Below are 24,078 nucleotides of genomic sequence, written 5' to 3'. Positions count from 1 at the left end.
TACGAACATGCTTTGCGTTGATCGCAGATCCGCACTTTATTACAGGAAATCGCCCGGTTTGGGAATTCGGTTGGGCGTATGGTGTTGGCTGGGGTGCTGCCATTTTCCTGTTTGGCGCCGTCGTACTTCTACTATGCGATAAAGAATCCGAGGAGATTTATTACAAGGAAAGGAAAATAGTACACGACGCCTCAATGCGAGACTAGGCCAGGCCACACGCCCTGCCCGATGTTGTACTTTAGGCTGTGAGTAATGTAATCAAAACATTTATATGAATCTGTCAAATTACTTCTGTTTCTTCTTTTCAGTTTTAAAACCAAAAACGAGAAAAATAATTGTCGTTCAGATTCCTCTCGAAGAAAAGTGTAATAGAGATGATGTACCAAAATCAGAAACTGTGAAAAAGGAAAATCTAATCTACTAGAAACAGAACAAAAATACCTAAAACGATATTCAGTGTATTCTCCAGTCAAATGAATGTTAATTGCTATCGTTGGAGTATCTTGGCACTCGATCGATGAGCGATAAATCTTCGTTTCCAAAACAAATCATAATCAAGTCAGCCGATAAGTTTACATTATCTTTTCTTGCCAAATGATGATAATGTATCAGAAATAAACCATCTGTGTGTAGAACAAAAATGTTTAGGCAAATTCCGCAAACCAGTAAAAAAATATTTTATATATAATTCAGGCAATTCGTCCTTTCAGTTTTAAACACTTCGGAATACGCAGAGCAAAAATTTCAGTAACCAATCCTGACTCACTAGCAGGAAACACCATACAGGATAACAGCAAAAGAAATTCAGAGAATGAACGCGATTTTTTGAAAAGTTATTAAAAAGCAACCAATACAGCCGGTAAACATCAAGAAAGTCACGCAACTAAGTAGAAAGTTAAGATCAGAAAAGTTTAACATCAGTGTTTGTAACACGAAAAACAGTAGAAGCGAAGAACGTGACATGGGCAAGGGTATGGCGCCGTAAAACAATGCTAATTCTAGAATATACAAGAAAACATATTTATTGAAAAAATAAAAATAACGATACTATTTATACAACCAAATTTTTCAGAGTGGTAACCATCTGCAGAAGCGAACAAACGAACAGAAACTAAGATTAAACACAAAGAATTGAGAACTTTTAATCAGCGAAATTATAACTCTTTTACTGCAATTACTATTGTAAAATATTTACTCACAAATCGTTTATTTTAAAATCTTTGTTTAACTTTTTTTTTGAAATTTCACGTTATTTTTAACTAGCAGAAGAGTGGTCGTTTTTATACGAAGCGCAAGGTGTAAAACATATTTTCTACTCTATCCGAACAACACGAAACAGGCAAACTTGTATAAACACATAACTTTTTCTACCATCAAAACCTGAAATAGCATGACACTGATACTGAAAATTCACGAATACACTTTAACAAAAATACTCCATATCGTATCAATAATACATATTTCCGAGTAGAAAACTGTTGACTGCCTTCTTCTGCATATGAGTCGTAAAATAATTGATACAAAATCAAGTTTTTTTTTCGAATCTCTTCTACATTGGATCTGTAACAATAAATAATACTCAGTGTACATTATTTAAAAATCTCATTATATATTTTTCCAGAAATCTTATATCCCCAGTAGCATATACATTTGAACGTGAGTCAAACAGCTTGACTCTACGGCGTTTCACCTAGAACAAACTGAAAATCATATCCACATTTTTAACAATTAGACCAAACTCTTCCTAAACCAACTGTTACCACTAAAAGGGCAAACAACAGCATTAGCGAAGACGGCTAACATCAAAACGTAACCGAATCCAACAGACATACAGCATTTCATGCCATATAATATTGCCACTTATGTTCTATGTTTATTAAGTCTACCTTAATCACATACGCTCCATAATGTCTTATAGCAACATATGCGAATTGAGTAAAATTGAAAGAAATTGATCGATTAATTTATCAATTGTGTAAATACTTAGGTATCGCTACACTAAATTATATGTAACTATTATCAATTGAATAAAAAAAATCAGCTAAAAACATCCTTTAGTTATTATGTTTTATTTATATACAGAAAGCAATTTCATTTCAGTGGTTATAAATTTGCCTGCGCTTATTTCATCAGAATAGTTCAACGAGGGATTTTTTTCTGTTTGTTGCATGTTTGTTCTTTTCATTTTGTAGTAAAGATATCAAAGAGCTATTCACACATAAACACACATGATGATACGTTCAAGGGGTTATATACCGCTTTACTCGAAAAAAAATAGGGAAGTTGGAATTTTATGAGTTAACAGTTTTATAAGTGTTTTTATTGCATACAGGAACGTTTTTCTTGAAAACTAAATCTCGGAGCGCCAAGAAATGTATAGGCGGCATCCATAAACTAAGTAACGCTCATATGGGGGACGGGGGTACCCTTCAATGTTACGAATTGGTTCGAATTTTGCTCTGTAATTATGTAATTTGGTAGGTGGTGGGGTTACGTTTTGTTAAATATAGGAGGTGGGAGTCGAAAAAAATGTTTTTTTTTCTTGTGTTACGTAGTTTGTGGATGTCACCTTATCATATTTTCAGCAAAATAAAAATTTATTTTGTTATTCGGCAAATGTTCAAAGCTACATTATGTTGTTCGGGCATAGATCTTATTTGCCAGAAAATTCCCTCGTCTGCTTTGCGTTTGCATTTGCCTTTAAAAAGTATATCACACCCTAGATGTTCAGTTGATTTATGCAATTTAACTATCGAAATATCAAAAAGTAGCATTAAATGCGTTAGTATCTTATACACATTTTACATTGATGCCGAGAAGTAATTTACGTAGTGGCTGGTAATTGATAACGATTTAAATCATGCCTCATCCGCAACCAAACTGTAAATGAAGAGGTTGGAGACGTGCTGATAGACCAAACTTTTTTACAGCATAATTCGATCATTCGATTTAGACCACTGCGACAGTCTACCGAGTGATTATCCTAGCGAAAGAGGTTAAAGAAACGAAGTCTTTAAGCGGAACTAAAAAGCGATAGATTATTACAGTAGAAAGTATGGCAAGAAGTACAGATATATCAAGATAAAAAGAAGTCAATGCACATCCAGGAATCTGAAAATAAACGGTTTTACTGCATTTGAATCACAACACGCAATGATAAGCAAATCTGAAACTAGTAAACATGTGAAATGACTTGTTCGAATTATACTTTATGTAATGTTTACATGCTACTAAATAATAAATTGTATTCAATTATAAGATTTGTCGTTTCATTGCTATATCCTTACCTGTGCTAGACATCTATTCAATCATGTACCGATACTTAAAAACCAGTAAACTAGTAAAGACTACATATTGAATTATGTTTTTGTTGCAATATCTGCACATCTACTAATATTAGGGTGGCAATGACTGTATGGAAAAAAATGTCGCCTAAATTTGATTTTCATCAGGGTGGTTTTATTTCTACTAGGGAACCCCCCAAACACAGTTAAAATTTAATTTGAAGTGATTCAGTAGGAAAAATGCTCATATTAATTTAAACAGTCCACATAAGCACTGATGATGATAACATGTAGCAACCGAAATACGTATCTGCGGACGGTATTCGATTAAAGGGTATTCGATTTTTTGTAGTAGAATTAAATGGAAACATAACCTATTGGAGGCTGGCATCACGGCTAACTAATAATACGTGCCCCGAAAGCTATCCGTTTAATTTATTAATTTATAAGTGAATTAAGTGGCCAAACTTGTTAAAAAGTGTCAAGTTGTGATCTGTGATGCTTTGTCTAAGTGATAAAAGTGAAGGTTTTGTGAAAAACACAGTGTTCCTTGCGTGAAAGTGATAATTTTTCCTCGAATTGCAATTGAAAATTGTAAGGCCAGCTAAGTTGCGTGAGTGTGAGTGCCTACTTTGTGCGTCGCGCTAACTAGCGGTTCGTTATTAACATGCGAAAATGGAATGCATGGCGGTGTGAGCGAAGAGAACGATAATATCTGGAGAGAGAGCGAAGAGAGTAGTGTTGTGCTGTGCTTGTCGGTGTTTGTTTCGCTGGCATAGGCATAACCAAAATAAAACAGATGAGTATAAGTTTTTGTATCAAATATTTTAAGAATGCATAGGCTCTGTGTATAGTGGTTTTTAGCGGGTTTTGGACTTTTTCAGAAGTGTAAATGTGTCATCTGTTGGGTGCACAAAAAGTGGTAGCTTTTCGGTTGCGGGTAGTTTTTTTTTATATTTACAAACCAGATTGTGCGATGCACTCTCACAGGTCAAAATTGACAGTTTTAAAATATAGTTTCAAAATTTATCATTCGAGCATGACAATGCGGCATGCGGTTGATGCATCGTCTACAATTGTGAGTCCTGGCAGGGCGGTGACATTTTATTCAGTTCTATGTTCTTGTTTTATGATTTTCCTAGCTTTTGGACATATGTTGATATACATAAGTAACTTTTATTTAATTATGTTGAAATCGTTTTGAAAATGGAGCGGTCGTGCATTATGCCCCGGTGAAACGCATCATCGGCCCGGGTGAGTTTTGTTTATCTAAGGGTTTCCGGAGTGTAGTGGGCACGCTATTGTTTGCTTCGGGGAGGTTAGCTCAGTTTCGCGCACGTTATTTTGACAGCGCTCAGTGTAACTATCTTAATACAGCGGTTTCGGAGTTCAATGACCATTACATCGTATAATGCTCGGGTGTGCCTTGTGGGTTTTTTTACTCGCTCTAACGGTTCTTTGAGCTGGTACCAGTAGTTTGCGTTCGGCGTGCGGTGCGTTTTACGAAATTCATTCGTTTCGAGGTAAGTTTTAATAGTTCACGGGATGAAACGCGAAGTTTGGTGTGATACAGACTGTTAACGATTGGTTGCCGGTGATACCTAGAAACTTCGATTCTCCTATATGCCGATACAGCGATCGTGATGCGGTTCTATTTATATCGTCTTCTGATGGCCGGTTGCGCAGAGACCGCGAAATATCCATATCGGGCGCGAATTTGTGTAGAAAAGATCGCACCATCAACCTCGATGGATCCAGATCAATTCCTTTCCACTAACACTAATACCTTCCTTTGATACTTGTGGATGATGCAGAGGATTCCTCGGTCTCTAGTAGCAACAAGTACGTTATTGACCAGTGAAAAGAAAAATCACCAGGAATTGTACACTGAAAATGGCTTGCTACTCCTAGGCACCATTTTGACGGTTCTTTGTGCAATTTCAGCTGATTCTGGTCAACACGGGCGATCAAATATGCTATGCTATGCTATGCTAATTAAATGGAAACATAACCTATTCTCAATATTCAATTCCATTCTTCTAAGACGGTCAAAAAGAAATTTATTTTTTCATATTAATTTCCCTTTTTTGATATATCGTGATAACACCAGATCTCGACGCTTTAAGCATTTTTAAGTTATTTGGCATCGAACAAAAAGTTTCGATTTTCCCAATTTCGAGGGTCGAAAAATCACAACTTTGAGCGCTTTGAGGCACCCTTAAATCAATTTTGCATAGATGATTTTTTTGGGTCAGTAAACAAAATGTACATGGTCGGTTTTTGAAATTTAACATGACCCTTTTCGCTGCCACCCTAGTTTTGGCATAACGTTTTGTTACATATGGAAGGGTTTTTTTCCGTAACGTAATTTATAGATGTCGTCTCACCGGTATTTTTCCATACAACGAATAAACAAATACATATATATTATATTTCTGCATTATTTATTTAGTGCAAATATCCGCGGACATTTTTAATGTCTATTTATATTATTCAGTACAGCAATGTCATATTCGTCGTAATAAATGACGTGCTTCAAAAACAAAGCTTTAAAACTGAAACGACAAGCACACAACAAACTAACCCAAAACTCTTTACTGGATGTTTAGAAAAAATTTCTTTTCAAACTGTATCCAATTAGCAAAAGCAGTATGACCAACAGTAAGATGCGCATAGCTATAAAGAGACTCTCCCTACTAGGGCATCACGTGTGTAAATCTGTCAGCGGTACGTACATCACCCCCATTAAACGTGTCTTGGAGACTTTTCCATTTCCATCTTTATCGTACTGCTCCAAGTACTGTGTTCCGCCATCTGGTCCAACAGGAACTATGAGCCGACCACCAGGTTTTAGTTGATTAATAAGTTCCTGCGGTGTTTCCGGTGCGGCCGCTCCGACATGAATACAGTCATAAGGAGCATACTCTTTGCATCCTTGACGGCCGTCTCCCTCTATGTAAATAATACATTTTAGGGTAAATAATTTTTTTACGCAGCACAACGTATTACCAATGAGAATAACTTTTCCTGTATCAATAAGGGTTTCATCATCCGCTTTGATATTATTTTTTCCTAATTCAACTAACTTTGGATGGTGTTCAATTCCGACAACAATTCCAGTTGAATTTTCGTGTCGGAGTATATAACGAGCAAAGCATGCTGTTAGATAACCGGAACCAGACCCAACGTCTAAAACTTTACTATCTGCTTTTAAATGATTTTCCAACAACTCTAGGGCATATGCATGCTACAAGAATTACAAATCAAATCACATGTCATGTTCTTAAGAAAAAAGATACCATATGAGGAGCACTTATCGTGGCACCGTGTCCAATGCGCTGAGGGGAATCGACGTATGGATTTAAATTGCTTGCAATGTAAAATTTTCTGTCCGTAGCCGTCATGGCTTGGGCAACGGCTTCACTTTTAATTACTCCATACTCTGCAAATAAAAATATGTTGTAATCGAATGATGAATGTTCTTAAACATTCTACCTTGTAACTGGCGAATCAAATCAGCATTGCTGAGTCCTCTCGATCGCCAAGCCATTACTGCGTTCAGTAGAGCTATTATAAAAATAAGACCAGTGATCAAGCGCACGAAACAAAACGTCCCGTTTTTTTTACGGTTAAACGGGGTTTGAATCGATTAGTCCTTACAAAGATAAGCTTTGAAAGATAAGAAACAGCATAATATTTAAATAATATATTTCACTGCAATTCATTCGGAAATACTCACAAAAAAAAATTTCATATGATTTATCGTATCTATCAAAACAAAAGCAATTGAAAAACTGAGTTGTCAAATGTTACTTGTGTTTACAAGAAATCATTTGCAACTGCTCGAAATTTGGAAAAATAGAGTTTCTCAGGCGGTTCTATAGCACTATAAGGGCAACGTAATATAAACAGGTACGGAAAATGGTTTGTATCTCAGGTTTAAAGGACTTCTGTTTGTTAACAATGAAGACGTACAACTCCAGAAATATTGTAAAAAAAAACATTGTTTGGTAAATTTTTTACAAGTTTCAAAGGTTTCGGCTGAAAATGCCTTCCTGTTCCTTTAAACTGCTCGAAATCTGAAAAAAAATCTATTTGTTTTTCGCTTGCGCAGGCAAAAGTCTGCAAATATCTGCACGCATTTTGGAAAAGTCTGCGCAAATATAAAAAGACTCCGAGGGGTAAGACAGTGAGTAAATTTAAGGTTTTTCCGTGTATTTCGTAGAAAACCTGAAAAATAAAGAGCAAAACTGAGTAACTCTCGTGTCTCTGAATATCCATCCTTAAACTTTTTTCCTACCGCAAATATACATATGAATGTTGCTCGGTCCCACCGTTCATATATATTTCTTGCTCTCAAGGTAATCAAAGATGTGATTCATCTTAGAATTTCGGAGTTATATTGAGTAAATTAGAATAACTCCCACGCATAAGAGTAACTCAGATAAAAGTGAGTAAATTTGAGTTTTTTTTTAGAAAACGTGAAAAATGAAAAGCAAATCTGAGTAACTCTCATGTCTATGAATATCCATCATTAAACCTTTTCACCACCGCGAATATAAATATAAATGTTACTCGGTCACACCGCCCATATATTTTCCTCAGACCGATGGCAGGGCAACTGTTTCCTGAAGCCGCGCCCAATGATGATGACGTTAGTGTTGAAAATATGATCATAAGCTCCGTTCATTGTGCCGCATGTGTTACTGTACAGTTTTTTTTTCGTGCTTCTAACTATATTGAATGTAGGGCTATCCAGAACGTGTTGAAACAAGTTTGAACATGACCATTTAATTCCTGCACAAAATCCATTGAAAGTTCAAAACATATCAGTCGTTCATCACTTTTTGAATTCCTACCATTCCAACACACCACTTGCAGCAACAGTTGATCTCGCATGGACGGAGCTTATTCGGCTGTTTCGCAAGCACTGACAGCCTTTTGACGTATAATCGAGCCAGAGCCAGAGAAAAACGGCTTCAAGCAAAATGTATGGAGATGACGTTCGTGACAGGGATGTGATTTTCCTTGTTCTCAAGAAATCGAAGATGTGGATCATCTGGATATTTCGGAGTAATATTGAGTAAATTAGAGTTACTCCCAAGCAGGGAGGTGGTGTCGAGCAAAAATATCATAACTTGCTACATATTTAAAACTGTTTTATGTAAATTTAGTATCCCTAGGAGAATGCGGTGCATAATACCACATACATAAGACATACGTAACACTGGCGTTTTTTCTGGTACACGTTGCCCCATAGTACTCCGTACCTCGCCCGTCAAACTGCTCGATAAATAATGAACAAAATGAATTTTCTTTTTCTCGGCCTTATCGAGCCCCAAAGAAAATCCCATAAGGAACTGTCAAAAAGTTATTTACAAAATCAATGCAGCATTTTTCAAGTAGGAACGAGACAAATGCAGGGCTGCGCAGGTACACTGCCTTCAAAGACAACTCAAACAGAGGTTTTTTACAGATGTGCAGATTTGTCTGCAAAACGCAGATGTGCAGATTTGTCTGCAAAACGCAGATTTCTTGAGTCCGTGTGCAGATTTCCATTGATTCGCAGATATTTGCAGATTTTTAATAGTTTCTGCAGATTTTTGTCAGAGTCTCCTTAAATTTACGCAGACTTTCTCAAAATGTGTGCAGATTTTCGCAGACTTTTGCCTCCGTGAACGATATTTTTTCAAATCGCGGATAATTTTTTTCCGATTTCAAGCAGATTTTTCCAGGTTTTCAGAAGTTGCAGACATTTTTCAAAAACGTCTGGCATCTCTGGATATCACCTCGATTACATGCAGGGGGGATCTATCTGTCAAACATCATGTAACCAACATGCTCGGCAACATGGCGTTTGTTTTGGTTTTTGTTCTGTTTGGTCATGAAATTGATCGATGTGAAATATTAGAATTGGAACATTTTTTATCAAAACTCGAGAAAGAGAAATCGAGCGGGGGCCTAGTGTGGTTGGTTACGTCTCCGTCAACCACGCTCGACGCCTGGGTTCGAATCCCACCGCCGACATAGGTGTCGATGGTTGTGAGGTGGCGTGATCCACTCACAACCAACCCAACTGGTCTAGATTCAATCCTAGCCGGCACCGGGAGATTTTCTGAGGCGAAAAATCTCTGGGATCACGCCTTCCATCGCATGAGGAAGTAAAGCCGTTGGCGCCGGTCCGTTAATAAACAGGTCGTAAGTTAGGGTCCTGGGTGGAGTCGCCTCCCTGGGCGTCGGTGATTTGCACAACAATGGTGGCGGAACTAGACCGACGGAAAACAAGCGAGAATAAAAAAAAAACTCGAGAAACTGGGAAAAACTTTCATTAATGTGTTGAGTAGTGATTTTTTCCCCCATTATTGTTCCTAGTTACAAACATCATGGACCAACAAACGTCATGGACCAAAGTTGATCTGCGATAACGCATACATATATGAAATTTGACAGCAGTGAATTCCCTCTGGCTACATGCTATCGCGGATCCAAGTATGATGACAGTTCTATAAGGTATGCTATTCACGTCGATGCGTTAGTATTAGTGATCGTTATGAACTTTTTCCAATTTTGTATGAAATTTGAAATGATTTTGCATTTTAAACTAAACTTATAAAACATACTTTCCTGAAAAGTTATAGAAATGATGTTGAAACATGTTTTATTTGTGGGGAATACATGAACATGCTGCGGTTTAGGTGAAATATGCTGTTTTTCATCAATTTGCCGGTAACCTTTTTGCACTTTTCGTTTTTTTCTTGTACTCTAATAGCGCTTCTAAATAGAGTCGCTTTTATTTCATACAGTAACAAAAGTCATGAGCTATGACAATGACTAAGATTATGCTCCAACTATTAGGAATATAGCATTTTTATATATTTTATTTCGACATATTGTCGCAATTTTTCACACAAAATCTAAATTAATATCAATTTCTAGTGTGTTTCAACTGGAGATTCACTCTCCAACCAAAAAAATTAGATATATAGATTAGACAACATAAAACGAGAAATTTCCAAAAATGTTCTGAATTCCATACAAAACGCGAATTTTTTCATAACGAGATTTGTTTGTGTGCGTGGATAGACGAAAATGTAGCATACCTTGTAGAACTGTCATCATACTTGGATCGCGGATATCATGTTCGAAAACCAATAATAACCACAATTCAAGCAGTTGGCAACACGGCCAACAGACATTTGACGCAACCCTACAAATTTCGAACTTCACGTTGCATGCGAGAAAAAAGGAAGGAAATACTTTTACTAGAGTGCCTGTAAATATATAGAGTGGCGACACTGTCAAAATTGGAATAAAAATTATCTGTCAGTGTAATTCCAATTGAGCAAACAACCTATTAAACACGTGTGGTGAAAAGAGAAAGGATGTTCAGTGTTACCAGTGTTACCAGCGTTACTTTGGATGACACGGCGCCACTCTAGTTATATATAGGCACTCTAATTTTAACTATTTTCATCCCGCACATGTTGACAATTGCATTTATGACATGTCTATCCTAATCCCATTGCTCTTGTTGTCTTGTTTTAGCTTTGACCTGTTTTTGTTTTCTTCTCTTTTCAGTTACCAAAGCAAATGTCAAATCATATCAGCTCACTCCTTCCGCCCACCGCTACTGCGATTGAAAATTACCCGACCTACAGAAAACGTCAAAACGGGCTGTGTGCACTGTCCGCCATTACCGCTCGTGGAAAGCTAGAGAGAGGTAAACGTCATCTGGAGCAGAGAGACCATTAAATTATTTAACCCCAATTGAGTGTATTCCAGTGATACCAAATGTGCAGATTTGTCTGCAAAACGCAGATTTTTGGAGTTCGTTTGCAGATATTTATCGATTTGCAGATAATTGCAGTTTTTCCACGGTCTCTGCAGATTTTTGTAAGAGTCTCCTTATATTTGCGCAGATTTTCTTAAAATGTGTGCAGAATTTTACAGACTTTTGCCTGTGCGAGCGAAATTTTTTCGGATCACGGATAGATTTTTTTTCAGATTTCGAGCACATTTTTCCGGTTTTCCGAGCAGTTGCAGACATTTTTCAAAAACATCTGACATCTCTGGTGTATTCCTAAATCGATTCCAAGAAATACATTAGGGGTCTTCACATCGAGCTCGTATACGAATACCCAGCCGTAAACTGTGTATCTTCCGTTACTCGTCAATGGAGGTGAGTATTTTACGGCTGGGTATTTGTTTACGAGCTCTACATGAATACCCATATTACCCATAATATGGGTATTCATGTAGAGCTCGTAAACAAATACCCAGCCGTAAAAATACTCACCTCCATTGACGAGTAACGGAAGATACACAGTTTACGGCTGGGTATTCGTATACGAGCTCGATGTGAAGACCCCTATTATGGGTATTCATGTCGAGCTCGTAAACAAATACCCAGCCGTAAAAATACTCACCTCCATTGACGAGTAATGGAAGATACACAGTTTACGGCTGGGTATTCGTATACGAGCTCGATGTGGAGACCCCTAATGACATAAGAAAGGCTGTCGTATTCTACGTTAACCCTGCGGTAGTGTCTTGTAAACAACCTCTTCAACTTTTTTCTCATGCAAAAACCAAACAAATATCAGCATCTTCGTAGTCGCGAATAACCACATACAAAAGACTTATGTAACACTCAGGAAAAAATCTTTCATGAAAGTTGGTAAGAAATTAACTAACTACGTATGTCTAATGGATGTGATATTATCATCACTGCAGCGACAACTATATGTAAAAAGTAACATTTGTTTGTCAACTTTCATAGTATCGAGTAGAGAGTATCGATGGTTCTTCTTTTGTATCGCGCATCTCTCCCTACACATTAATGGCTGCTCATTTAAGTTCGTGTGTCTCTGCTGCGAAATACTCCCAAATTTATAGTGAAAATCGGTTTGAAACGTTTGATAGCAGTGCAGCAATCGGTAGTATCGTTTTGTAAAAAGTAGTATTTAATATTCGTGGGCTAGAAATCTGTATTGTTTAAGAAATATTTGTCAGTCATAAACTGCAAAATCCTAGAAATTATATTTCCTCAATCTGATCGATGTAAGTGTGTGTCGTGTACAGTAAAAAAACGAGTTCGGTCAGTTCGTTATAATATTTCGAAAAGGCGAAACACAGCAGTCAAAATCAACAAAAAACGATAGTAAATACGATTTCATCTACGTTCCAGTAGTTTAATCCATGAAACAATTATATTTTCGTTATTGTTGGTAGAGTTAACATTTCTACGGAAAGCATAAATCAAATCGCGCTGTGGGATTTGTTCTTGCATACATTGCTGTAGAGCTCAATACACTAAGTCGAATCTTTATATTTTCTCGGAGTTTGTAATAATTACATGTATACATTTTTGTTTATGTTTGAAGAAACAAGATAAAAATAATTTAAAGCTACGAGCTCTTTTTTTCGGTTTTGCAACAAGTTGTGCATTTTTTGAACAATAAAAAAATGTCAGCATCGCCTTTTTGAAATGATCGTGGCCAATTCCAATTTTATTATTTCCACAATCCACATTATGCGTTCATTAAGTAGCGGAAAGAAGGAATAGAAAAAAACATCTGTGATACATATTAAGTGCGTACGAGTGAGCGAGACGAAAATCATTCAAGATCTCATGGAAACTAGGAAGTTTTCATTATTTATCGTTTTCATTTTGATATAAGAGAGAGAGAGTGTACGTGTACGTGAAATTCGAACTGTCAAATAGATTTTAGTGTTAGTGATACAAGAGTGTAAAAAAGAAACTTTTTCGTCCATCGTCGAATAAGTGAAGCAAAAGCGATATCAGTTGGTTGTTTTTTGCACTCAACGGCTGAGACGGAATAATGTCGGAATCAATATCGATAGATTTGCAATCATCGATGTTATTAGAAACATTGCGGCAAACGCCGACTATTCAAGAGCACCAACAAAAAGATAGCGGTGGAAGTAATCTAAACACGGTTACTGTTGACGAAAAAGGAAGGGGACATTTCTGTTCCTCGCTTCCATCATCTTCAGATAGTGGTGGTGGCGGTGAAAATGCAATTAATTTGGATGGAAACAGTGAAAAAAGTGCATTCGAGGTAATGGATCCGGCTATTTTATCGGCAACGGCACCTTCAGAAATGTCTTCATGTGACAACGGGGAGGCTAGTAATGAAAAGCTCTATCATACACGATATTCAATAAACCAGCTGCTAGCACTTCGCAGCGCAGAGCTTTCCAAAAGGAAACCACCCTGTATCAAAGAACCAAAGTCGGAAAAGCATGCCAAAATGTTCTTAATGTTAGTCAAACATTCGGAACCGTCATATGAAGAAGAAAGTGGTAATGCATCATCTGTTGGAAATTATAACAGGAATCGCAGCGTGTACTCTTCAAGTAATGGTGGTGGTTCAGGTGGTGGAAGTGGAACTGCTACGGGAGGAAGTAATGGAGGTGGTGGAACAGGTAGAATGGAAATGCGTAGATCTGGTGGTTTGGACCTACGTGATCCGAAAGAAAGATTACGTAAAGAAGATGGCATTGTTCTTTCACCTCAGCGCAGATCATTTAACATGGGTTGTCAAATGCCAGCAGCTCCTCCCAGTGGAGCAAGCAATATTTCTATCGGAAGCAGTTTACTTCGAAACGAACGTGATATTTTAGGTGGGCGAGAACGCCGAATTGGTAGTGGCAGAATTTTGTCACGAGATGTCTCCTGGGATTATCGTCCCGATAAAGATGTTGTTGAGAGCAATGACTTCAGATCGTCGAACAATCTTGGTTTTCGAGATCGTGAACGGGATGCACGAGACTCTAGAGATTCCCGTGAACCTCGGGAACGCCCGGAACGTGAAAAAGATTACCGTAAAGAGTTCGATCGAGAGCGTGAAAGAGGTCTAGACGATCGATTTGAGCGCCGCCAACTTAGTAGGGATCATGATCGGACTGAAAAAGACACTCGTCTACCTCGCGTATCACGTTATTCCAACTCCTTCGGTTCGAACAATGACTCACACGGAAACAATAACTATCATTCCAATAGTTATACATCCAGCAATCATTATCACTCCAATCACCACGAGCGTCGTCGACAGTACAGCGATACTAGAGATGAAGAACCTGAATGGTTTAGTGAACCTACATCCCAAAATGACACAATTGAACTGCGAGGTTTCGATGATCCATTGCCGGAAGAGGATTCCAAATCGGACAAAGACAACAACCCCGATGAAGCTAGCTCAGATCGTTCAGAGACCAAAACCTCAGAGACAGATTCAAAGTTACAGCAATCAGCTTCAAATCAAAATGACAACAATAATAACCCAGATCTGTCTCCAGTTGACAATGGAAACAATAAAAATATCACTGAAGCTGCATCATCTGGTGAATCACTCCAACTTGATCGTACCCCTGGCGATGGAGCTAGCGAGGGGTCCACCAAATCTGCCGCTTCGATAGCCACACTAGGGTTAGTTTCCGCTGCTAACAATCCTAACCCAATCCGGCAATCTAAAATAACAGACGACGATTTCAACTTTGAGGACTTTCTCAAACTTGACGCTCTGCCCAGTAATCTGCTTTATGTAAGTATGGTTTCTAATACCAGTTTTTTATATCTTGCACTTATTATTGCATGTGTTTTGGTAATATTTTCCATTCATTTTAACGTTAATTGATTACCAAATCAACAACACGAGTTGTTTTTTTATTTATTCGGCATAAATATTCACATTCAGTAGACTAGGTCCCTTCTCAGAAATCACTTGTTACACTACTCGTATTTTTTATCCTAACACCAAACTTTATGGGCCTAGGACCACTCCCCTATTATTCACCGATTTAAATATATTGCAAAATTACCAATCATTTTCGGCTATAAAATACAGTTCCACGTAAACGAGACCGAGAGTGAAATAAACAGCCTCTTGCCATAAAAATTACAATCGAACGACATTATCAAAATTTATAAACCCCTTTTTCCTTTGAATTGATCAACGTTGTAAACACATTTTTCAATCTAATTACCAGTTTAAAATTTTGCGTTTTATTGTTTATCATTTATTTTTACTCTATAGCCTGATATGCCTAGCAAAGGAAACGGAGGTGGCGGAGGTTCACGGTTTTCGCAATGGTTTCGTCAAGAGCCGGCACAAGTCCAAACCCCACAACAATCTAGACAACAATCTCAGTCTCAACAGAAACCGCAATCTCAATCTAATCCACACTTTGACAGTCGACGTTCATCACTACAGGATGAGATTAATAACATGATCAATGATTTCACATCCTCCGGACTGGACGATCATATTCCAGACTCGAATTCGACGAAATATTTCGCTCCGATATCCCCAGCGGCGAATACCTCTTCCAATTCATTACTGGAGCTCTTCCAACGCACTGAAAAACAACAGCAGATACAACACCGTGAACGGGAAAGAGAACAGCAACAGCAACAACATGGTCATCCTCTTCTGGGTAACCATCCTCCAAATCATCCAGTTCTCCATCATCAGCAGCAGCAGCATCAGCAAATTCAGAATCGCAATCTGCAGCAAATGCTCGGTGTCACTGGTGGAGCAAACATGGGCGGTCATGGATCTCTGGGATCTGCCCCAAATAGCGGACAAATTCATAGCGTTGAAGAATTAGAAGCTCGTTTTCGACAAAACGACGTTGAAAACAGCAATCGCAATGCCCCGAATGTTGGTCCAACAATTCCAAGATTGATAACACCGACCACAAACGTTGATCAGCAACACGAGCGTGAGATGAACGCATTCAAGAAATTGTTGGCTTCGATTACTGAGAATCAACAACACCCGCATAATGTGCCACCTCAACAAGGAGTTCATCCGTCTCATCATCCAGGAGCCGTCACTCATCCTGCAGCGGTTGGTCTGTTGCAACAACAACAGCAGCAGAACGAATTACTCCAAAAAATGTTACACTTGAAACAAATTCACCATCTACCGGCGAACGATACACGTCATGCAGAAATTCTCAAACGTCCGGAAGCTCAGGCTCTGTTGCATGGAGTTGCACGGGGAGAACTATCACAGCATAATCTTTGGCAACAACTAACCAATCCAGCAACTGCTCAGCCTCACCGCGAAATCTTGTCATCAGTCTTAAGCACTTTCAACACCAGTCCTCGTGTAGTTTCACCAAACATTTTGATTCAGCCCAGCCCCGGAGGAGGGGCTGTTCCTATTTTGCCACCACAAGCAGCTGTGCCACCAACTGCTGCAGCGGCTGCGGCAGCCGCAGCAGCTGCCGCTGCAGCTGCTAATAATGCCAATCTATTGTTTCAACACCACTCCAAGCAACAAATGCGTCTCTCTCCACTTCCCAATGGAATGCCACAACGAATTCCTTCACCTCGCGAATTGCAGTTTCACACTCAATCCATTATGCAGAATGCTTTGATTCGCAAAAAACTAGAAGAGCAACGAGAAAACTACCGTAAACGTCAAGAACAACAGCAGCAGCAAAATCGGTGAGTTTAACTATAGAAATCAAAGAAAACAAAAAAATAAATTGTATCATGTTTTTTAGCAATCAACCTGAGGCAAGCTCAGCTTCTTCAACGGCTTCGACCAACGTTACCACAACGGCAACCGCTGTTACTAATAATTCAACATCATCCCAGACAGGAAACAACTCAAATAACAGCTCATCCGCTACGACCATCGTTGCTACTGCAACGGCTGCTTCCACAATTACTACTCCAGCCATTATAAATGCGATATCATCGCCTGCGAAACAGAATCAAGGATCACATTCACAGCACACGTCCTCCCCAACCCCTCTAGCCTTCACGCCAACATCTGTTTTACGTAAGATGACTGCAGAGAAAGAAACCGAACAAATTTCATCCAACAATAGCATACTTAACACTGGCAACACGATCACGAATACTCATCAAAACGAACGATCGATGATCGGAGTTAATAATCACAATCCTAACCCAATTATGATGGGTCCCAACAATCCCTTGCATCAGCAGCAAAGAAATTTTAATACCCTTATTGGTCAGCCCCCACCTATGCAACAAAACCCATCACAGCCGCAAGGACTACCTCCGCAACTGCCACCCCCTCATCATCATATGGGTGGCCCCGGTCACCTTTCAAATCCGTTGGCATCCCAAAGTTCACAGCAACCAAATCCATCCCAACAACCTCAAACCACACATCAGCAGCAGCAAATGCGTAGCAACCATCCGGTGCAATCAGGTGGACTTCCTGGAAATATTCCGTGGAATTTAAAGCAACCACACCCAGGTCAACAAATTCCACCTATTCCGAAACCACAAGGAAGACCAATCTTGAAAGGTAAGCTACCTGTGGAAAACTTCAATCCCCGAGTAATTAGCAATACCAATACCAATTTTTTGTCACGTAGGAGGAAACACTCAACCACAGCCGCCCCAACAACAACAACTTTCTTCGCCTATGACTCAAATTTCATTCGCTTCTAATCTGGAGTTCCAACAGCAAATGCAACAGTTTCAAAGTCGTAGTGGTAACCCAATCCTAGGAGCTCATCAGCCTCCTCAGCAACAAATGTTACAGCAACAGCAACAACATCACGCTCAACATCAGAATCAAATGAATCCTCATTTGCAGCAGTTGCTTCAACAACGCCAGCAGCAACAACAGCGTGCTATTCGTAACCAACACATGCAACAAGTTCCGCCGTCATTCCGCATGGGTCCCCAGCAGCAGCAGGCTCAGCCTGGTCAACATCCACTGCAAGGACCACAACAACAGCAACAAAATCCGCCAACGCAGCCTCCTCCGCAGGGGGGCTCAGGAATTATCAATTATAATCGTGATGGTGCCCTCTCACCCACAAGTAATCAGCTAGCTCGCTGGTTTTCACCGGAACTGCTGGCTCAAGCATCGGCTGGAAAGCTTCCATCGCTTAATATTAGCCAGGCTATGAGCCTGGAAGAATTTGAGCGCAATATGCAGCATTCCTCGGCAACAGTGCACAACTGAACCTTAGCGCGGCCGGTGAACTTTTCGCCGAACAATAACGTTCCACAGCTGCAACAACCTCCTCCACCGCCTCCCTGGATTAGTGGGCCCGCAATGCAACGAATGCTAGATTTACGACGACAGAACAGCTGCATCTCTAGCCCCAGCGGCAACAATAGCAACAAATTCTCTTGTCGGCCAACCGAGTAAGTAAAATTTACTAAAATTGTCTTGTTTGGAACTACGCTACAATTGTACTATAACTTTCAATGATTTTGAAAAAATAACAGGTTATTTAGGAAACCAAAAAAAAAATCGGATTGAATATTGTACAGTGCATAAGAGAAAATATAATAACATTCAAAATATATGGCAAAACCTGCTGTAAAATATTAAAAGAATATGTTATAAAATCAATTTCTCCCGCCTGCTTTACAGAAACGTATTTTGAATCGTTCTAGTTAGATAGGTAGCTTTTATCAAATGTCCATCAAGTTGCAGTTGGAAGGCAACAAAACACTTGTCTGTAAATGTAACAGAACTTGTACAAGTTAATTGAAGTTGTTAAGTGTTTCTGCTTTGTCAAATTTTCACCTTATAACACTTGGAAATGAATGAGACCACGAAATGGAACCTTTATTTTTCATAATTCATATTTTGCTCGCTTGTTATTAGAAAAAAGTTCTTTTCTTTTGCTAAATGGGAATTTTGCCTATTGAATATTACTCCTTAGAGTTAGTGAACAAAATAGATAATCTAACGCCCAAAAAACAATGGAATATGCTTTGACTGTGGCACATAAAATAAATCACCATCTTTCGGTGTTGTACGCAAATATATTTTTTATCTAGTGGCAAAAAGAACAGATATAAAATTGAATTAATTCTAAGCAAAGTATAGAACTTGCCTGGCATCAATTTTTCATGTTTTGAAAATGATACCCCAGTAGTATACAGGAAGTTACCTATCACAGACATATGAAATCACTAGAAATTGCGATACGCAACTACAAGCAAATAATGATTTGATTTTATTCGAAAAATAAAAATGATGGTCAAATAAAAAATAAAATTTCTCTTTCGTGTTGCCAAAATGAATGCTGCGCAATGGCAATTGGAATTTGGCATAGTATCCAGTTTTGAAATATCAAATTCCAAAATATTCAAAAGTTGGAACATTTATTATCATCACAAAAATGACGAATTTTGCAGCGGTTGTGGCTGAGAGCATTCTCATTTCATTGTAGAACGCCTTCAACGAACAGCTTTCTCAAAAAATATATATTCAATAAACAATACACGTGTTGAAATTGTGATTGCCAGAATTTTAGTCTTTTGGTACATATGTTGGCAGCCTTGCTGTCGAAAATTCGAAGTAAGGATTGTTTCTCTTAGTACATGTGATAAATGTATTTCCTATTATTTTATGAACGTTTTTCGAAAAGGTACAAACAGCAAAACAAACACGAATGGATGAAGTGATAAAAAGTTGACCACTGATTTAAAGGTATCTATAAATGTTTTAGTTGGTTACATACATTACATAAATTTTTAAGATGAAATCTTATTAAACTATTTCGTAGCGGAGCACTGTTTCGTTTTCAATGCATCAGAAGACTTTTCAAAGGCAAAAAAATCTTACAAATAGTAAAAATTAGACAAGGATGCGATCTTTCTGACTTTAAAACATTTAAATCTTTCAATTTTATTCTATTCTGTTGACAGATCGAAATTTAGACTTAAATATAGGGGAATTGCATTGTCGTTTTGAGTAAATAACTGTGGTACTGTATAAGCAATTATTGGGTCTTCGTTTTTTTTTAATTGCTGCTGTACAAACTGTGGTGAAACCTGACCATTGGTGAATTATTCAATGAGTAAGTTGTATATATATAAAGCAAGACAAAGCAGCCCATTGCATACTACTCTGTTTGATGTATGTCAAAAAATTGCATTGATTATACATTAAATATATGGGGACACTTGTAATAAAAAATGTGTTAGAGTAACAGTAGGATGCTCATTCTTAATCGGAGAAAACTTTGGTATACTACAGACTTACGAGCTCTCAAATGTCTACTTATAAAGTGATGGTGGGAGTAAAAAAAGCTTCAGAGCTAAAATATTGACATAACGGGTTCACATTACACATATTTGGCAGTTAAGAAACACTTCCAAATAAACTTTGTAAGTATTTATATGACTTCTTCTAATATATCAATTTTCGCAATTCAATTGTTGAACGTACACACTAAAAAATTTCTCCGAATCTCGGCATTATTTGGGCCGAGATTTGGACAGCCGAGTGCTCAGCAACCATCTCGGCTGAATTTATTTTGCTGAGAATTTCGGGAAACCAGCATTTGACAGATGTCATTTTATGCCGAGAATCTCGGTAAGCATTTTACTGCGCTTTCGGCAGATATAACCGAGAGGCGGCATACTAGTCTAACGACTTCTCGGTTTATAAGCTGAATGTTTCGGAACAATAGATGCGATTTTCCAGCCGAATCCAATTGCAGAGAATAATTTCGCTGAGAATTCAGTAGTTTTCTTTCAAAAGATAAATTATAAGCTCGATGAGTTTTACTAAGAAAGTAATTTATTAATTTTGAGTATTGAATGTTTACGAAATATTCAAAAGTTTCACGTCCTCCCCTTGCAGTTTCTGTTGAACCGCGTCCATTTCACTTTGAGGTGCTTTTTCCGCTTAGTGTTTGTTTGCACAGGCGTCACACGTTTTTTTACAAGTACACTACTGCCACTTCGCACGAATGTGTACCACACTTTTTTCGACTTCCGGCTTGAAAACATCTGTAGTTTACACAAATTTTAGCAAAACTTTTATCCGCTTCCTGTTTAATACGTCGTATTAATGCGTTTGCAGAAATTTGTACGAAGGGAATTGGCGGCCAATGGATCATGAGAATGACAGCTTTGTTGCCGAAATTCGGGAACGAGTAAAATTCGTGCCGAGATATCAGTAATATTTTTGCTGACCTCGGCATCAACAGTGTTTAACGATAAATTCGGCAAAAAATTAGACGAGATTCGTCAAGCTTAGTTTTTTGTCGAAGCCTCGGCAAATAATCTGACGACTTTCGGCAACCGGTTTTTTCTTGCTGAAATATCGTTTAAATCCCAAAGTTGCCGAGTGAACTCGGATATTTTTTCAGCCGAGCTCGAGATCCACACACTTAGATTTTATTGCCGAGAACTCAACAGCTGATAAAATCAGCGAACTGTTTTACAAGTTTTCGGTAGCATTTTCATGAACTTCGGCAGGCGAGATGTCATTACTTGCTGGTTCACGGTAAATCGATATATTTGCTGAATGTTCGTCGAAATATATTGCTGATATTTGTTGAAAAGTTCGCCGAGCTCGATCAGCTGTTGGGAAGTTTGCCGAAATTAATAAGGTGTGCAGTTTTGAGTGTGCAGTTTTGAGTGTGTACATGTATTGTCGTGCAAATCAATCGTTGAATGTACATCTAGTGCCCAATGCCGCCTTTAGACACGCTTCAGTTGAACCTCTAAAAAGCTTCAATAAATACTTAAAAAATGTTAATAAAGATTCATAGTGATTTTACCGAGGTCCGTCTGAAAAATAACTTGGGCACTAGAGCGTTAAGAAGGGTTCTTAAAGTGAATATGATTGCAGCATTGGTCTGTTCGTGTACTGAAATAAAATCTGTTACACTGGTGTTTAAAAAAAGTTTCTACATGCAACTTGCTGTTTATATGAAAATTATCCTTTGTAGGCAGTTGATCAGACATCTTTTCGATAACTTTGTGAATGTGAACCCTGTTAAAATGGTAGGTGTTATAAAGCACAAAGATAGGTAGATCGATATTTGCTATCGATTTGTTACCAAGTATTGGATGTTGCATCACTTGGTATAACGCCGGTTCAAATAGAATGCGAAGATTATATTTATTCACACACAGAGATAAATAAACGCAAGCTGTGTCATGTAACAGTTATGTGTATAAGTACTAACAAACAAAATTGAAGAAGTAGCATGTGTACGTCAAAGTAAAATTCAATCAAATTTATAGTAAATTTGTTTATTAACTCGGGTGACTGGGTCAACAAATTGGGTTTATATGCTCTTATTTAAGACTTTTGGCGAAACTGCATGAAGCAGGTTAGTTAACAAATCTTTTGTAAGTGTGGAAAGATTACTTATTTTATCAATAGTGTAAACAAACACCTTATTTGATACTGTACAAATGTATGTAATTTCAAAATACTATAACATCAAGAAATCATTCTGTTTGTGCATGACTTATGCACCGTATTTCAACCCTTGACTGGATGTTCATGAGATATCTTTGCTCTGTTTATCTGTTTTTGATTGTGATTTGAAGCATACTAATAGGTTCGCAACTAAAATAAAAATACTGCATGGAAACGATCTTGTTTTAAGTCATGACCGTAACTATTAGATATTAAGCCTAATCGACCTAGACTACAATTAGCTGTTAAACATAATAATCTAAAATAAAATTATATTCATGAAAGTCACGATATTAGGATTGCTGTATAATAGAGAACGATGAAATAGCAGAAAGAAGACACATGAACCTATAAATGAGAATGCTATTAAGATGAAACAAAATGCATAACACTTGATTTACGAACAAAACAACGCCGCTAGTGGAGAACTTTGTGTAGTTTCTAGAAGATGAAAACCCGAGCTGAAGCTAGTACTACAGCTTGAGCTGCAAAACTGTTTAGATAAGTAACACAATATTCAAGCTTTCATTGAAAAAACTGAGCATGTAAAAAGCTGAAGTGTTATTTGATGGAAACTTACAATACACTAGAAAATGAAGAGCAAGAATTTGGCAACTACACAAGAATGCTATGCAAGTTAAATAAAAAAAGAGAAAAATGATTAAACAATTATATGTGACTTTTACAATGACATATGTAATAACAATTCAATTAAATTGAACCTGATATTAGTCTTTCTCTTTTTTTGGTTTATATCATATAAGTAAGTTGGAACATTTACCTACGAATGGCCGAATAAACAAAACTACCGAAATAAACCTGGTAATAGTAGCAGCAATAATATTGCAAAAACTCGCCATTCGCACATTTCCGGTCCCTCGAGGCTTGGTAAAATGACACTTCGGGCTTTCGTGATTGTGCTTAAGACGTGATCTTAATCAGCCGAAACTCACCGTGAACCTCCGCATCGTTCTCCTCCTACCAATGCGCACATCCCAACTAGCTGGCATCTCTATCTTATTTGCTTTGCTCCGTTAGGAGCTAACATCACTGCGGATCCGCAATTTGCGGGCCCCATTGACAGATGCTATGTTATGCGTATGAAAAGTGGCGGTGATATGCTATCTCGTTTACACACACGCTAAGATGTTAGTCCTCGAAACATGGCGGGATGCCAGCTAGCTGGCACATCCACAATGGACTGCAACAATTTCTCCTTAAATCTTTGACTTGATTCCAGGCGGTCGTTATTTTCTTCGCAGCGACTGATGTATCACAAATCCATAGTAAAGATCAACGCTTTCCCTTCTACTAAGTACAAGCATGAGCGTAGCCGAAAATTCAAATAGAAGGGGGGGGGGCAAGTTCTTCAAAATTTTAGAAGTAACAAATGGTGTTTTGAAAAATAGAAATAAATACTAGTATTTAGTGATCAACACTAAATTTCATTTTTTTTATTAACACTTAACTAAACTAAACTGTAATCCAATTTACACTAAATCTACCGTAGAGGGATAACAATAACAACGCGTTTCTTAAAAACCATCTTCCTTTTATCCTCCGCAAATCGCTTCAGCGTTAATTCATTA

The 24,078-nt window shown here is 38.0% G+C and overlaps 3 protein-coding genes across 25 annotated transcripts in view; 2 read left to right on the top strand and 1 right to left on the bottom strand.

The window, feature by feature from the left end:
• LOC129717978 (copia protein) overlaps positions 1-11,048 on the top strand; it is a 72,618-nt gene extending 61,570 nt beyond the window's left edge. For 16 of the 17 annotated variants that reach the window (XM_055668322.1, XM_055668317.1, XM_055668316.1 and 13 more), the window contains 2 exons: positions 46-245; positions 309-3,258. In XM_055668322.1, the coding sequence (XP_055524297.1) occupies positions 46-206 (161 nt within the window). In that variant the 3' untranslated portion in view covers positions 207-245; positions 309-3,258. Of the gene's footprint in view, positions 1-45; positions 246-308; positions 3,259-10,862 lie in introns of those variants that run through there. The other variant, XM_055668325.1, reaches the window with a different exon arrangement.
• On the bottom strand, positions 5,712-7,092 carry LOC129717985 (protein-L-isoaspartate(D-aspartate) O-methyltransferase). 3 transcript variants are annotated; one of them, XM_055668344.1, is made up of 5 exons: positions 7,025-7,092; positions 6,780-6,953; positions 6,584-6,726; positions 6,294-6,531; positions 5,712-6,236 (listed from the first exon to the last, which is right to left on the bottom strand). In XM_055668344.1, exons 2-5 carry the CDS (start codon positions 6,832-6,834, stop codon positions 5,989-5,991), a joined length of 684 nt encoding a protein of 227 aa, XP_055524319.1. In that variant the 5' UTR covers positions 6,835-6,953; positions 7,025-7,092; the 3' UTR covers positions 5,712-5,988. The 3 variants fall into 3 exon arrangements, with proteins under 3 accessions (XP_055524319.1, XP_055524320.1, XP_055524321.1); XM_055668345.1 differs by having other exon boundaries at positions 6,780-6,851; positions 7,025-7,043; XM_055668346.1 differs by lacking the exon at positions 7,025-7,092 and having other exon boundaries at positions 6,780-6,851; positions 6,945-6,949.
• Positions 11,049-11,712: 664 nt separating the features above from the next.
• LOC129717976 (homeobox protein 5) lies at positions 11,713-23,215 on the top strand. Of its 5 annotated transcripts, none has more exons than XM_055668303.1 (5): positions 11,713-12,344; positions 12,831-14,851; positions 15,344-16,764; positions 16,824-17,602; positions 17,673-23,215. In XM_055668303.1, exons 2-5 carry the CDS (start codon positions 13,127-13,129, stop codon positions 18,269-18,271), a joined length of 4,524 nt encoding a protein of 1,507 aa, XP_055524278.1. In that variant the 5' UTR covers positions 11,713-12,344; positions 12,831-13,126; the 3' UTR covers positions 18,272-23,215. The 5 variants fall into 5 exon arrangements, with proteins under 5 accessions (XP_055524278.1, XP_055524283.1, XP_055524279.1 ...); XM_055668308.1 differs by having other exon boundaries at positions 11,946-12,220; positions 12,965-14,851; XM_055668304.1 differs by having other exon boundaries at positions 11,946-12,220; positions 12,834-14,851.
• The last annotated feature ends 863 nt before the right edge of the window (positions 23,216-24,078 follow it).

Source organism: Wyeomyia smithii, chromosome 1 (genome assembly GCF_029784165.1).
Source record: "Wyeomyia smithii strain HCP4-BCI-WySm-NY-G18 chromosome 1, ASM2978416v1, whole genome shotgun sequence".
NCBI classification, from domain to species: Eukaryota; Metazoa; Arthropoda; class Insecta; order Diptera; family Culicidae; genus Wyeomyia; species Wyeomyia smithii.
Note: the sequence above shows the minus strand (reverse complement) of the source record. Positions and strands in the feature narration are given on the sequence as shown.

Excerpts from the sequence above, each read along its gene's own strand:
- LOC129717985 (XM_055668344.1), bottom strand. The coding sequence starts at position 6,834 with ATGGCTTGGCGATCGAGAGGACTCAGCAATGCTGATTTGATTCGCCAG. Across the intron at positions 6,727-6,779 it reads TTTGATTCGCCAGTTACAAG|AGTATGGAGTAATTAAAAGT; the intron begins GTAGAATGTTTA and ends TTTTATTTGCAG. Across the intron at positions 6,237-6,293 it reads AGGAAAAGTTATTCTCATTG|AGGGAGACGGCCGTCAAGGA; the intron begins GTAATACGTTGT and ends TTATTTACATAG.
- LOC129717976 (XM_055668303.1), top strand. The coding sequence starts at position 13,127 with ATGTCGGAATCAATATCGATAGATTTGCAATCATCGATGTTATTAGAA. Across the intron at positions 14,852-15,343 it reads TGCCCAGTAATCTGCTTTAT|CCTGATATGCCTAGCAAAGG; the intron begins GTAAGTATGGTT and ends TTTACTCTATAG. Across the intron at positions 17,603-17,672 it reads AGGAAGACCAATCTTGAAAG|GAGGAAACACTCAACCACAG; the intron begins GTAAGCTACCTG and ends TTTGTCACGTAG.